The 13,389-nt window shown below is 42.5% G+C and overlaps 1 protein-coding gene across 2 annotated transcripts in view; it reads left to right on the forward strand.

The window, feature by feature from the left end:
- Positions 1–13,389, forward strand: part of SV2B (synaptic vesicle glycoprotein 2B) — a 63,086-nt gene that overhangs the window by 43,743 nt on the left and 5,954 nt on the right. For both annotated transcript variants that reach the window (XM_040077656.1, XM_058422414.1), the window contains exons 4-12: positions 272–423; positions 2,218–2,351; positions 3,067–3,156; positions 5,275–5,385; positions 6,143–6,231; positions 6,944–7,108; positions 9,682–9,815; positions 10,530–10,730; positions 13,036–13,195. In XM_040077656.1, coding sequence (XP_039933590.1) covers positions 272–423; positions 2,218–2,351; positions 3,067–3,156; positions 5,275–5,385; positions 6,143–6,231; positions 6,944–7,108; positions 9,682–9,815; positions 10,530–10,730; positions 13,036–13,195 — 1,236 coding nt within the window. The remainder of the gene's footprint in view (positions 1–271; positions 424–2,217; positions 2,352–3,066; positions 3,157–5,274; positions 5,386–6,142; positions 6,232–6,943; positions 7,109–9,681; positions 9,816–10,529; positions 10,731–13,035; positions 13,196–13,389) is intronic.

Below are 13,389 nucleotides of genomic sequence, written 5' to 3' on the forward strand. Positions count from 1 at the left end.
TAACAAGAGAAGATGTTTAAGTGGAGAGCAGGGTATTACACTGGGTTTGTACAAACTGTACAGGAAATTCAGCTTTTAGGGCATGAGAAGGATCTTGTTCATCTTTGATGTCTAAGACCAGTCCAACCAAAGAGAGATTTGCATTTTTCCTGCAAGCCTCACTTCTGAGCAGCCCATCTGTGAGTGTGACCTCCCCTCACTGAACATGTAATCCTAACCACAAAGACATTGAAGACTCTCATTTTTCCCCTGTGCTGTTTTTTCTCCTCAGTATTGGGGGCACCCTCCCCATCGTGTTTGCCTATTTCTCTGAATTCCTGTCTCGTGAGAAGAGGGGGGAACACCTGAGCTGGCTTTGCATGTTCTGGATGATTGGTGGCATTTATGCTTCATCAATGGCTTGGAGCATCATCCCACATTACGGTAATTTGTGCTTTTGACTTTCTACACCACCACATTTGTACACCACCACACCACCCCAAACCCTTGTACAGGTAGTGATAGCTCCTACACATCCCAACAGAAATATAAATAGATACCTGGAGTGCTCACAAAAGGTCTCATAAATGGACTGTGTGATTGACCGATAGGACTGGATGGGACTGCTTTCCATCTAAAGCCTCAGATGCATCCCTTGAATTACATTGCTGCAGCCTGAGCTCTTAATCTAAATGCCAGATCATTTAGGGAAATAATTGACTGAGATTATATTGCAAAAATCGATCCTGTTATCAAAAATAAGCAACTTTAATCAGGAAATAATTGGATGCTGTGAATGATAGCAGTGAGGACAGCACATGTGCTTTCACCTGGTGACACATCATGGGCTGAAGCCAATTCTGACTTCACCTAAATGGATGCAGGAGTGGAGTGGAGTGGGTTCCCTGCCCCCAGCTGGAAGTGGGAATGAAAAAGTAGATGCCAGTAAACTCAAATTTACTTGTACTCTGAGAAGCAAAAATCTGCATGCCACATGGAATTCCTTGTAACTTGGGTATATAACCTAGGAAAACACCAGAAGCAAGTATCTACTGGAAAAGATTATTTCCCCTAGTATTCAGTGACACCAGATGTTTGCAAATCCTGTTTGAGGAAAGTAGGACAGTTCACAAAACCCACAAAGGAAACCACTAACATTTACCTATATATTATTTCATTTTTAGCACATTTAAAGCACATTCAGTGTAAAGAAATATTCATGCTTTTGATTGACATGACAGAGACTGTTGGAAGAAATAGACAAACTTACTGCAGTGGTTTCAGTTAGAAATAATTCTATTACCTGCAACAACATTTGCTTTTAAAAGCCTTTAGATATTTACATTACAATTTTTTTTCAGATGACTTTTTGATGTTGTGTTTTTGTAGCTTCTTTTTTGATTTCCAGTGTTCCACCTACTATTTTGGAACTTTGTGAAATCATTAGAACATCATGGCTGGCTCAGATGAGACCTCTGCAAAACCCATTTCTTAATTATTCCCTCATTATGTGAATAAAAGTTTTATAGGAAAAAAAAAAAAAAGCTTTAAACACTCCGTATGAGATTTGAGCCTGGGGAAAGTGAATGGAGCAATGTAAGAGAATGAGGCTGTACTTTCCAGTTCTTAGCAGGGGGATAGCTAACTTGGTGAAACACCAGGAAAAAAACAGGAGAGAGGGTACCTCAAATGCAGGATTAGGATTTGGATGTTTTTAAGTTTGAACCCCAGCTCAGGTTTTGTAGGTTTGGAAAAAAAAAATAAACTTGCTTTTCTTGCTCACTTCCATGAAATTTGAAATACAAATGTGATGTAGGAGATGGAAAGAAGCTGTCTCTTACGCACCTCTCAGATCAGAGATTTAACCTTTGTAAACCTTTGGTAACATCACTGAGAAGCGATCAATTATGGCCATTATTCTTGTATCATTTTCCAGCCTTACTTGCCTACAGCTGCACTGAGCTGTTCCTATCACTAGGCGATTTCTAAACTCAAAGATAAAAGAAGGTTCTTAAAAGGCAGAGCCTGAGCATGTTCCAGTTTCTGTAATGAATATGAACTTGCTGCTATCTACCAAGCATGCTATCAAAGCCACCAAGAGCCACCAGTACAAAGAATAGCAAACTTCCAACGTGTCCTCATGGCAGGCAGATCTGCAAAGCTCAGAACTGCTTTAGCAGAGGAAAAACTCAGAATTCCTGGACAGTATTTTTACCTCTTGGCTCTTGCTGTTTCCAGGCTGGGGGTTCAGTATGGGAACCAAGTACCACTTCCACAGCTGGAGAGTCTTTGTGCTCGTGTGCGCTCTGCCCTGTATCGCCTCCCTGGTGGCACTGAAATTCATGCCTGAAAGCCCACGGTTTTTGCTGGAGGTAAGATGATTCATCTCAAACCTTGCAGTCTGATACCAGCAGAGGATGGCAGGTCCCCAATGTGTCACTGTCTGTCTTTCTTTTTCCCATCAAACAGACAGAGCACAAGCCCAGAGGCCAAGCCACTTCAACACGTCTACACCAGCTCCACAGACTGCTTAAACCCCAAAGATTGCAGACTGTGGGGTCAATAACTGATGATTAGTGTGTCACTGCCAGATGGGGTACAGAAGTGATGGGGATTTTATCTGTTCAACAAATGCATCTCACAGAGCTTGCTCATGGAACTACTGAATCCTGGTGGTAGAGCAAAGGGCAAAATACATTTCACTGAGTAAAATACTTCAACAGCAGAAATCTTAAGCAAGTTTTCCGTATCTCCATTTCACAGATGGGAATTGTAGTAATACAGAGTTCAAGACTGCAAGTCTCTAACAGAGTTGGGATGGGAGTCCAGTTCTCATCCATCTCCTCTTCTTTTGTCTGTCTTTAAAGCTCTATCCCTGACCCCTTTTCTGCTTCAGGCAGTTTAAGACAATTCATTTCTCCAGCACAAAGGTGCTGCACTCTGTGAATACCAACCATGCATGCAGCCCAGGCTGTCTGTGTGCTTCTCCACTTTACTGGACTTCTAGAATTGCTTTCTCTCTGTGCTTTGATAAATTACAGGGCTGGGAGCTTGAACACTTGCTTTCCTTCTCTTTGGTGTTTTCAGATTGGCAAACATGATGAAGCTTGGATGATACTCAAGCAAGTTCATGACACCAACATGCGGGCCAAGGGTGAGCCAGAGAGGGTGTTTACGGTGAGTTGAACAAAGCCATCTGTTAAAAAAACTGGACATATCCTCCTTAGTGCAGCACAGCATGACTTTACTCCTCCTCGGGACTCTTTCAGTGTAATCTCTCCCCCAGCAACCAGAAAAAGGACTATGTGAAAAGTGTTGTGTGTTTAAACTCAGATGCCAGTCTGTTTTTCCAAGAATTAGTCAAGTCTGTCAATTGCAGTGAGTACTCTTCATCACTGGGGTTACTCTACATCCTTTAGACCAGTGATATCTCAATTATGCACATGCTTAATTGGCTTGCTCTAAGAGACTAAAACATAATAAGAGAGGTATCAGCCATGCAGGAGACCTGAGTCACTCCTTTCTCCATTCTGGCTTCTAATCAAAGTCTGATTAAACTTCATGTACTTTCTAATAAGCTTTCCAAGCTCCACCTGCCTCATACCCAGTCTTTAATCTCTCCAAGGGAAAGTGGGATGAGTGGCTATTACTCATTGGTCTGCTGCTTGTTGTGAAAAAGGTCACACCAGCAGAGTTGGTTAATAGTAAAATCAGAAGAAAGGTTTATGCTGGGGTTAGCTGCAAATTACTATAATTCTGTAATTGTAAAATCCTGGTAAGCCAGCCAGGGAAGTACTTTTGATTTATGCTTTTAAAGATGAGAGCACATATGCTTTGAAGGATGGAAAAAAAGGAGATACACTTATGTGTGAAACTTGTATTTTTGATCAAGAACAAGAGCAACGCTCCACGTTCAGGAGGGTTGTCAGGAAACTGTGCCCCTCAGGAGCGATCCTTCAAGGAAATTAAAGTTTCATATCTGAGCATGACAATCGTGTGCAGGTTCATGAAGGATATTAATGAGCATGTGTTATTTTTAGGCTACCAACTAGTTGAGTAATGCAAGCCCTGATAGCCAAGGTGAGAGAGACGTTTCCTTTAACTCCATCACTGGCTTTGCCGTAACGCTGAGCTGGGAAGCTCAAATATAAATTTATAAATATATTTATATATCTCACAAAGTAGGGCACTATGAGAGTCTGAGCTGAGTAGGAGAATGCAGGAGCAGCTGCAGAGCCCCCGTTAGAGCTCATTAGTCCATGGAACAGAGTCATGACTGCAGTGGAGGGGCTGAGCTCAGTTTCGCAGCTCAAGGCCCCGGCTGAGCAGAGATGCACTGATACCCACTGGCACAGGGGATCAGTGCTCCTGGTGTGGCACAAACTGTCAGCTTTTGTCTTCTTCTGATAGGCCAGAAGTTGTCAGTTTGTGGTGAGTCAGCTGGTGCGGGACAGTTCCCAGATCTGACATTTAATGGGTGCCAGGAAGAGGAATGCGGAGACTCCGAAGCTGGGCCAAGGCGCTCGTTCACACTCAGAAATTTATTCAGCAGATTTTCGCCTCCTCCACGTATTTACAAACAGTTCTGTTTTCCTTGAATATGTCCTCTAATTAAAGTTACTAAGCAAATATTTACTGGGATCCATTTGAAAGGTTTCCTGAGCTGTCCAGTTCAGGTATTCAGCACTGAAAATTCAGACTCTTTCAGTGAAGAAAACTGATTGCATTGTGTGGGCTCACTTGATGGCAGGATGCATTTTCAGCTGTAACGATCCCCATCTACACATTCACTTGTCATAGAAGTTCTGCCAGTGGTATTTAAAAGATGTTGAATGGGAAATATTCCTTCTAGTTTTCTTAGAAAAATGAAATCCTGAGGACACAATTTGGGTACAAGTGGCTGATCTTGGAGAAAAGTTTCACTATACTTTCTGAATCCTAATTTGTAGTGGGAATCTGAAGATAGAGAAATAAAGTAGTATACAGGCACATTAGCCAGCAAATCAAAGATTGAAGTGGACATGATGTACTTAAAATATTTCATGGAAGAAGAGAGAGAGAGAGGATGAAGGGATGGATAAAAAGAAAGAAGGAAGTCTTATTTCTGTTAATAGTCTCTTGCTGTAATTAAATCAATTAGCTCAATTGCTAATGCTAACTTTCAAGGGAAAAATAATAAGGGCTATTAGGTGGAAACTTTACCCAGAAGACAGTGGAATTTAAATCCACCCAAGATCAATTTTAGAAACTTCAGTCCAATTTTTTTCCCTTTATGTTTTTTTTTTTTTTCTCCAGGTTTCCTATATCAAAACTCCAAAGCAAGTAGATGAGTTTATTGAAATCCAGAGCTCAACAGGGACTTGGTACCAGCGGTGGCTGGTCAGAATCACGACTACTTTAAAGCAGGTAAAGAGAAGAATAAATCTTCACCCAGTGCCCCAGTGCCTCTTTGCTTCAGGTCATTATACCTTGAAACCCAGACCCTCACCTCAGAAAATCTTCTGATTTTTGCAAAGAGCTGTAGTCTGGCTGCAGGTGTGAGCACCTGCAAACTGCCATGCTGCCAGCCAGGCCCCAAAATGCCCCGTGAGCATCACTCTCATCCAGCAGTGCAGAGCTTCCAGGACCAGCCACAGCCCCAAGCGCTTGGCTCTCCTCCTGAGCTGATAAATACTGATTCTCTTGGTCTGCCTCCTTCTTGACTTCATCCCTACCTGATTTCATCTTATACCTCCTGAAGTGCCAGCTGTGTTTGGGCTTTTGCTCTTCAGAGAGCTTTCGATCTCAGTTTGAGAGCACTCCTGACACCATACATCCGTTTGAAAAGATAAAGTTGTCAGAGGGTCTGAGAGGAATCTCATATCCATATTTGCTGATATAACCTGAGAGAGTCACTGCCTCACACCAGCCCTAACCATGCACTCCAGCTCATTACAGAGGGCTCAGATCAAGTACTCAGGCACTGAGCTGAATGAGTGATTTTATTGTAAGCCATTTACTCAACAAATATAGTTTTGAAAAAACACTGAATATAAGCCACACATCTGACCTTCCCCCAATGAATCCATTTTTCTGACATTAAGTTTATGATGCACTCAGAAATTAAGCTGTCAAGAGTCTGCTGGGGTGTCCTGGCAGCTAATTCCTTCTTGTGGATTTGTAGGTCTGGGACAACGTGCTATATTGTTTAACAGCTCAGTACAGGATGAACACACTGATGCTGGCTGTGGTTTGGTTTACAATGGCCTTAAGGTAAGGAAGGTACTTTTTTCTATTTTTCAGGAAACTAAAGCACCATTCAGTCTGAATAGTTATTTACATATGTAAATAAACTATTACAAAATTAATCTTGGTCTTATTTTAGAGAGTCTTTGTGAACTAAGTCTTGCTCTCCTGCAAACATTGATCAATCTGATTGCTTTATATGAAGTACAAGGTGCTTTGAACAAATCAGGACTTGAGAAGTGCTTGGTAGCACAGTAATAAATCGACTTTCTCACCTTTACATCTTTCATTTGATCTCATCCACACACACACTCAAAAGACACAACCCCACCAGATTCTCAGCTGTTCCTTTGTCTAGATCAAAAACACTCAGGGGAGTCTAAATCTAAACTACTGGTAAATTTTGTCTAATTCTCATTGGAACCGCACACTTACAGAAATCATTTGTTTCTGCTCTGCTAATTTAATGGGTAGTAAGGTTAGCACATTTCTTTATTCCCCAGCCAAGGGGAACTGAAATGAATTGTCCTGCTTCAAGTGAAAGGGAATGAACCAACACGCTTCTGAGACCAGCAGGGTGCTTAGAGTGCAGAAACACTTTGCTCAGTCCTGTGTCAGAACTGAGCAAGACTTTGTGTCAGACACACATCCACATTTGGAGTTTAACAAGTTTACAAGCTGTGAAGTAGATCTTTGGAAGAATCTTGTTTCCCTGATGTGTCTCCCAATCCTGCTGCAGTTACTATGGCCTTATTGTCTGGTTCCCTGACATGATCCGATATTTCCAAGACGAGGCATACGAATCCCGAGTGAAGGTCTTTGATGAGGAAGAAGTGTCCCATTTCACCTTTAATTTCACCCTGGAAAACCAGATCCATAGAAATGGGGAATACAGGAATGACAAGTAAGTGAACAGAATTTGCTTTGATGTATTCAAACTGAAATAAATTTCTAGAAAGCTCTTTCTTTTCCATTCTCCATCAATCTGAACCTCTCTGTTGCTTTTTGGACACTCAATCTAAATCTCTCAAGTCCCAGTGGTAGTTTTTGACAGAAAAAAAATAATTTTAATCCTGTTTTTCTACCTACTTTGCCTTTGCCACTGCCTTCTGCAGAACCCAGGGGATGTCTGTGAGGAGTCCTGCTTCCAGCAGCCCTGTGTTGGGATCAGGGCAGTGAATGCCCACCTGGCAGCCCTGGATGCAGAAGTGGCTTCTTTTTCCTTAGCCCACACTGACATCTACTGGGCTTGGGCAGCCACTGGTAACGAACTTGCTGCTGTATTTCCAAAATAAAAAGCTATTTCTTCTTTAAGCCCTCTCTGTGAATTACCCCACTCTCCATCCTGCAGCCCATTAGTGCAAGCTGTGCCACAGCCATACCAGGCTGCTTCTCCCACTGCAGTCACTATCTCCCCACAGATGAGTGTATCACCTTCTCTTCTAGTGTTTTGAAGTCAGTGAATTTGCTCCAGCAGAACATCATCACTTTCCTTCCTTTTTTTCCTCCTGTTTGGGCTGGACTTGTTGGTTTTTCTTCTGTGTCCAGCCTGGACCCCAATCACTACATGTTTCACAGCAATGTACATCCTAGTCATTCCTACTTTTCAAAATCCCAGTAAAAAGGAAAAATATCCCTATGTTAAAAAGGAAAAAATACCCCATGTAATTTCTGTGATCTCAGTGCCCCAGGAAGACCTAACAGGATGCTGCTCCAGCTGTCTGGATGGAGGGAGCTCCTCCCCACGTGGGGAGGTACCACTGGATGTTCAATGTTACACAAAACACTCATTGTTTTAATCTTCACAGCTGAAACCACATCTCATTGCCAGCCAGGTGGTTCCAATCCCCTCAGAAACTATTTATCTCCATTTCCTTGTTATGTGGTTGATATACATTGGTGGGGGGACCCCAACATGTGTCCTCATGTCCTTCCATACACCTTCCTCTCAACAGGGAGCTGAGCTTGATGATGCAAACCTAGCCCCACAATTCCTGTTCCCCAAAAGAAAGTGGTGAGAAGTAGATGCTGGTCAAATTTAGGGATTGAGGACATTTTTCTTATGCCTAGAGGAGGTGCTGAATTTTCAGTAACTTCATTGAGGATACACAGCACTTAGCTGGATGAAGACATAAAACTGTAGTGTAAATCACTATTGTCCTGCCTTGGCCCTCTCCATTTCAAATACTCAAAACCACATCAAGATAAACTGCAGTAATGCCCAGAAGTTATTTCAGTGTGGTTTACAACTGTGTTTTCCTTGCAGCCCTTGGCCGTGAGCTAAAAGTCCATGGATCACCAGGCTATTGCTATCTGACTCCTCTAAAGCTGGGTTTTGAGAAAGCAAACTGCAGGAGGGGAAAAGGGTTTTACCAGCCTTTGGGAGTAAATACATCACAGGCAAATACATCACTGAGAAAATGCAGAACAGCTTAAGTTTTGCTGAAAGCTCTGAGACCCTCTGCATGGAGCAAAACACTTCAAGAATCTTCTTGTGGTATTTTGTGCATTAATAATTCCTGTTAGTAGGCTCAGTCAAGAAGCCCTGCAGCACTCATTTGAAGGTGTAAACAACCATCACGTTATGCTGTGTTAAAAGTGCTCAATTCAATTAAGCTGCAGAGTATATGTCAGAAGGTTTTTTTTTTTCATCTGGTGACAGCCTTTAACCAGAGCAATAATGCTTGTTCTTAATAGCTCCTTACATCTTCTAAACATGCCTGTGCATTACCTAATACATCTTCTCAGTGTTCCTGCAAAGTCTCACAGGTAAATCAATATTGTGTCATCTTTCAGACAGCCAGGTCAGACATGTCACGCTTCCCATCAGAGGAGAAATCAATCACCTGACACAGTTTATTATTTTTAGCGATATCTGTTTTCATTACATGATAAGTAATAAACCTCGAACAGAGATGGTTACAAGCAGAACTCAGATTATTTCCCCACTCTCTCCAGAATCCCTACTGCATTTTCACTTAAAAAATCACTTTGAGTTTAAACAACTGTCAGAAGCCTTTCACCAAATGGCTCAATAGGCTCCTGATAATGTCTGGTTTTATTTATGATGGAGGAAGGGGGAGACAGAGGAAGGCAGCAAGGTCAGCTCATGAAGGAAATGCCCTGCACTGAGTGAAATTCTGTCTTCTTTAGAGAGACTAGGACTGAACATGAGAGGATATGTGTCCCCTCAGATTTAGAAGCACATTTTCTCAGATGTGATTATTTGGAGGAATAGAAAAACTACCCAAATCCTAAAAGATTCATGTCTCTTTAAAAAAAATATCCCTTCAGACCCTTCTCTCCTAATAAAATACATAAGGACCTGGAGGGAGTTAGGCATTCAAGCAACCCCTTTTCTGCAAATGACACTAGAACTTGGAATTAGTGCTTTGTCTCTTGATGCAGCCACTGCACACTATACAGTGTAGAAAATACCCTAAAGCACAGAGTGAAATTCTGTTTCCTGCCCCACAGATTTATTGGCATGAAATTCAAGGAAGTGAGATTTGAGGATTCATTATTTGAGGATTGCTACTTTGAAGATGTGAGATCCAGTGAGACCTTCTTTGAAAACTGCACCATCATCTCTACTATCTTTTATAACACCGGTAATGGGATTCCTGCTGCGGTGTCATCTCTGTAACTAGGAACTATTTTATCAGAAAACTATTTTATTAGAACTATTATATCTGCTTTCTGGGAGAAAGGATGGTAGTGATCAGTGTGTTTGAGTGTATGCTGGGTAATGGGAGTGATGCTGGAGCAAAAGAGTGTGATGCATTTGCAAGGAGACCTCAGGCTGTTCCATCAGTGATTTTAACCCCATGGCTGCTGATGTCTCTGGGTGCTATATGGGAAATGCATAATTCTTTGCTCAGGCCCTGACAGGTTAAAGTAATGGCAAAATTCTCAGCTCTTTACACCTATACTCAGTAAAACTGGCTTAAAATATAATTTCAAGCCACCAGCAGTTGAAGATCATCAGCAGTAAAATAGTCACTAATTTGTACCAAAAAAGCTCCTGATTTCTATTCTAACAAAGGACAAATGGTAACGCTATGAAAGCCAAAGCCTGCATTGCTGTGTCCTTGTGGGCATACTGGTTCAGGTGACTCCACAAATAAAAGAGGTTTATGACCTTGAATCTACCAGGAGCCAAGGACTCAGCTGAAGTTTGCCGATCTAATAAATTTTCACTGAAATAAATAATCCTTGGCCATTTGCATCGGATGAGAATCTTCTCTTGGGTCTTTGGTTTGGTCCTTGTTGTATGAAGGGAGTTCTGCCAAGCAGGGTCAAGCCTTTGCCTCTTTCCCTCACAGATCTCTACGAACACAAATTCATCAACTGCAGGCTCATCAACAGCACGTTCATGAAGGAGAAGGAAGGCTGCCACATCGACTTTGAGGAGGACAATGATTTTCTGATCTACCTGGTCAGCTTCCTGGGCAGCCTGTCCGTGCTGCCAGGCAACATCATCTCTGCATTGCTCATGGACAAAATCGGGAGGATAAAGATGATCGGTGAGTGGGGATGATGGGTGATGGGGCAGGACACGGTGGGAGCACAGCCCTGCAACGATCCCTGCTCGGTGTGAAGGGCTCGCTGTGTCTGCTCACTGGCACGGCTCTCGTGGGAATGAGACATCCCCAAAACAAGAGGAGCAGAAGGATAAAGATTAGAGGGTGAGGTGGGTGATCTACTCGAAGGCAATGAGCAAGTGACCTACTCCCTTCCTCCTCACCCCGCTTTTTTGTATGTCTGCAACCTCTTTTTTTTTTTTTTTTTCCTTTTCTTTTTTTCCCTAATTTTGCCCTGTGTGTCAAATCCTGCATGTTTTCATGTTTTTCTAGTGTTCAGCAAATCAGGGTCAGAGCTAAAAAAGGACCTCTTCGCCCTGTCAGGTTGCTGCTGAAGTCCAAAGCCTCTGTATAAATAAATGAACATTTTGCTTGTAGCAATGAATATTCACAAAGGTTATTTGATGTGGCAGCTTGACAGCCCAAGAGTTCCCTCTTTTGGCTTTTATCTGATTTTCAAATGATTGCACAAGCAGCTTCAGAGACCATATGGTAAATTAACTGACCATGTCACAGCCAAGAAAGGAGCCACCCTTTAGAATCATGGGAACAAGTTATCGAGTTATCACCTTATCAGCTTCATGACTGCTTTGGGAATGCTGGTATTGCAGCCTCCAGGGATCAGACCTTGTTCTCCAGGTACTATGGGAATCATGCCCTGAGGGACAGCCGAAGGGAGGTAATAAAATCAGGGATGTGGCTCAGGGATAAGGGATAAATCTCTCTCTTGAGCTCATCTCTCTCCTCTGAGAACACAGGGAAGGTTTAGATCAGCCTCACCTTCAGACAGGTTAAAGTAGAGCGAGATGACTGATGTCTCAGGAATGTACACTGAGGGAAAATGAGCATTCATGTGGTGAATTTGGAAAAGACCCAAACAAACCAGAGGGTCTGTGGGAAATAAATTAGAGGAAGCTGAATGAGAATCAGATTGTCCATCCTGCAAACATGTCAGCATTTCAGGATTTTCATCTGGAATTGAGATGACAGCCGGAGCCCTAAATGCTTATTTCTCCTGCAAAACAAAGAGAACAGAACAAAAATTAGTAATGACATGCTGAAACGTTTCACTCTGGAATTTCCAATTGAAAGAGCCTTCTGGCATCCCACCTGTATCACTCTGTCGAACATATTATTTCTGGTCAGCTTAACAGAAAAACTGAATTTCTCTTTTGTGTTATGTGCCTCACTGGGGCTACAGTTCATTTTTATCATGTTCTGCCAAACCTTCCCTTGTACAAAAGAGCAGATCTCTTGGCGCCTTCATGGTGACCAGTGCTGGGCTGGACTTTTGCAGCAGGGGGAATATCCACACTGTGGGGGTGTAGTTTGGCCTTGTAGCATGGAGAAGAAGTGGACACAGAGTCCTGCAGGGCAGCTTTTCATAGGCAGGCCACTGCAGTGGCAAGATGCAACATAATGACCAAATTGAAGCATTTTAGTCACGCTTCAGCATCCAAATTATTTTGGATGGCGCTAAATTGACTCCAAAAACACCAACCAACAGAGAAAATTGTTTACTTTTCTGGTAGTAAATGGAGATATTTCCATGATAACAGAACATTCTGGTGAAATAGAGTTTGATTTTTCACAAATTCCATCTTTCAGGTGAAAATTCCTAATGGGGTAGAAAGCAGTGATGTAGCTATTAATATTTCTGAATCTGAACTGTGCCTAACTGAGCATGAATGCTCTCACATTCTCCCTTGGTGATGTTCATAAAATTATGGCTCCTGTGCAAATGTGCCATGAAATCTAATGATGTTCTTATAATTAAAAGAGACCTCAAGTGCTTCCTACAAGTGAGTGTAAATTATCCTAATTGGGACTAGAAATGTGTCAAGTCACTTCAATACAATATGAAAAGCACAAGCTTATCACTTGAAACTCAAGCTGAAAAACCTTCACAATGGTGCTTCCTCCTCATTGACTTTCATGTTTACTTGCCTCTGCTCTACCTGGGTCCATCTGGAAGTCTGAGGTGCTGGAAACCTGCCTGGAAAAGGCCATCTTCACAGTCTTTGTGGAGCAGGACTATCAGCTAGATCAGGTGGACATTGAGAACATTTCCAGCCGATTCCCAGCATCAGAGAACAACAGGCAGCATCAAGGTGTTTTTGGATTTTCAGATTTAATTCTTATTAGGATGAAGTGCCGTCACTCGAAAGCCATCTTTAGCAAAGGTGTTTGCTCAGCTGTGGATTGGGGAAGCTGGTGCCAGTGTTATTCTGTTGGTTTCTCCCCACAGGAGGCTCAATGCTGATCTCAGCCGTGTGCTGCTTCTTCCTGTTCTTTGGGAACAGCGAGTCTGCGATGATCGGCTGGCAGTGCCTCTTCTGCGGGGCCAGCATCGCCGCCTGGAACGCCCTGGATGTCATCACCGTGGAGCTCTACCCCACGGACAAAAGGTGCTCAGAACATTTCTCCTTTTAGTCTCCACCGTCTACCTAGTCCTCTTGGCTCCCAACAGAAAAAGTCGCCCTAGAGACATGTAGGTGGGGGAGATGTATATTTTTATTTATTTTACTTTCACTAGTCCTTCAGGGTTGTGTAATTCTGGGTCAGAACAGATATTTGCAAGCATGATTCTGCATGTCTGGCA

Source organism: Hirundo rustica, chromosome 13 (genome assembly GCF_015227805.2).
Source record: "Hirundo rustica isolate bHirRus1 chromosome 13, bHirRus1.pri.v3, whole genome shotgun sequence".
NCBI classification, from domain to species: Eukaryota; Metazoa; Chordata; class Aves; order Passeriformes; family Hirundinidae; genus Hirundo; species Hirundo rustica.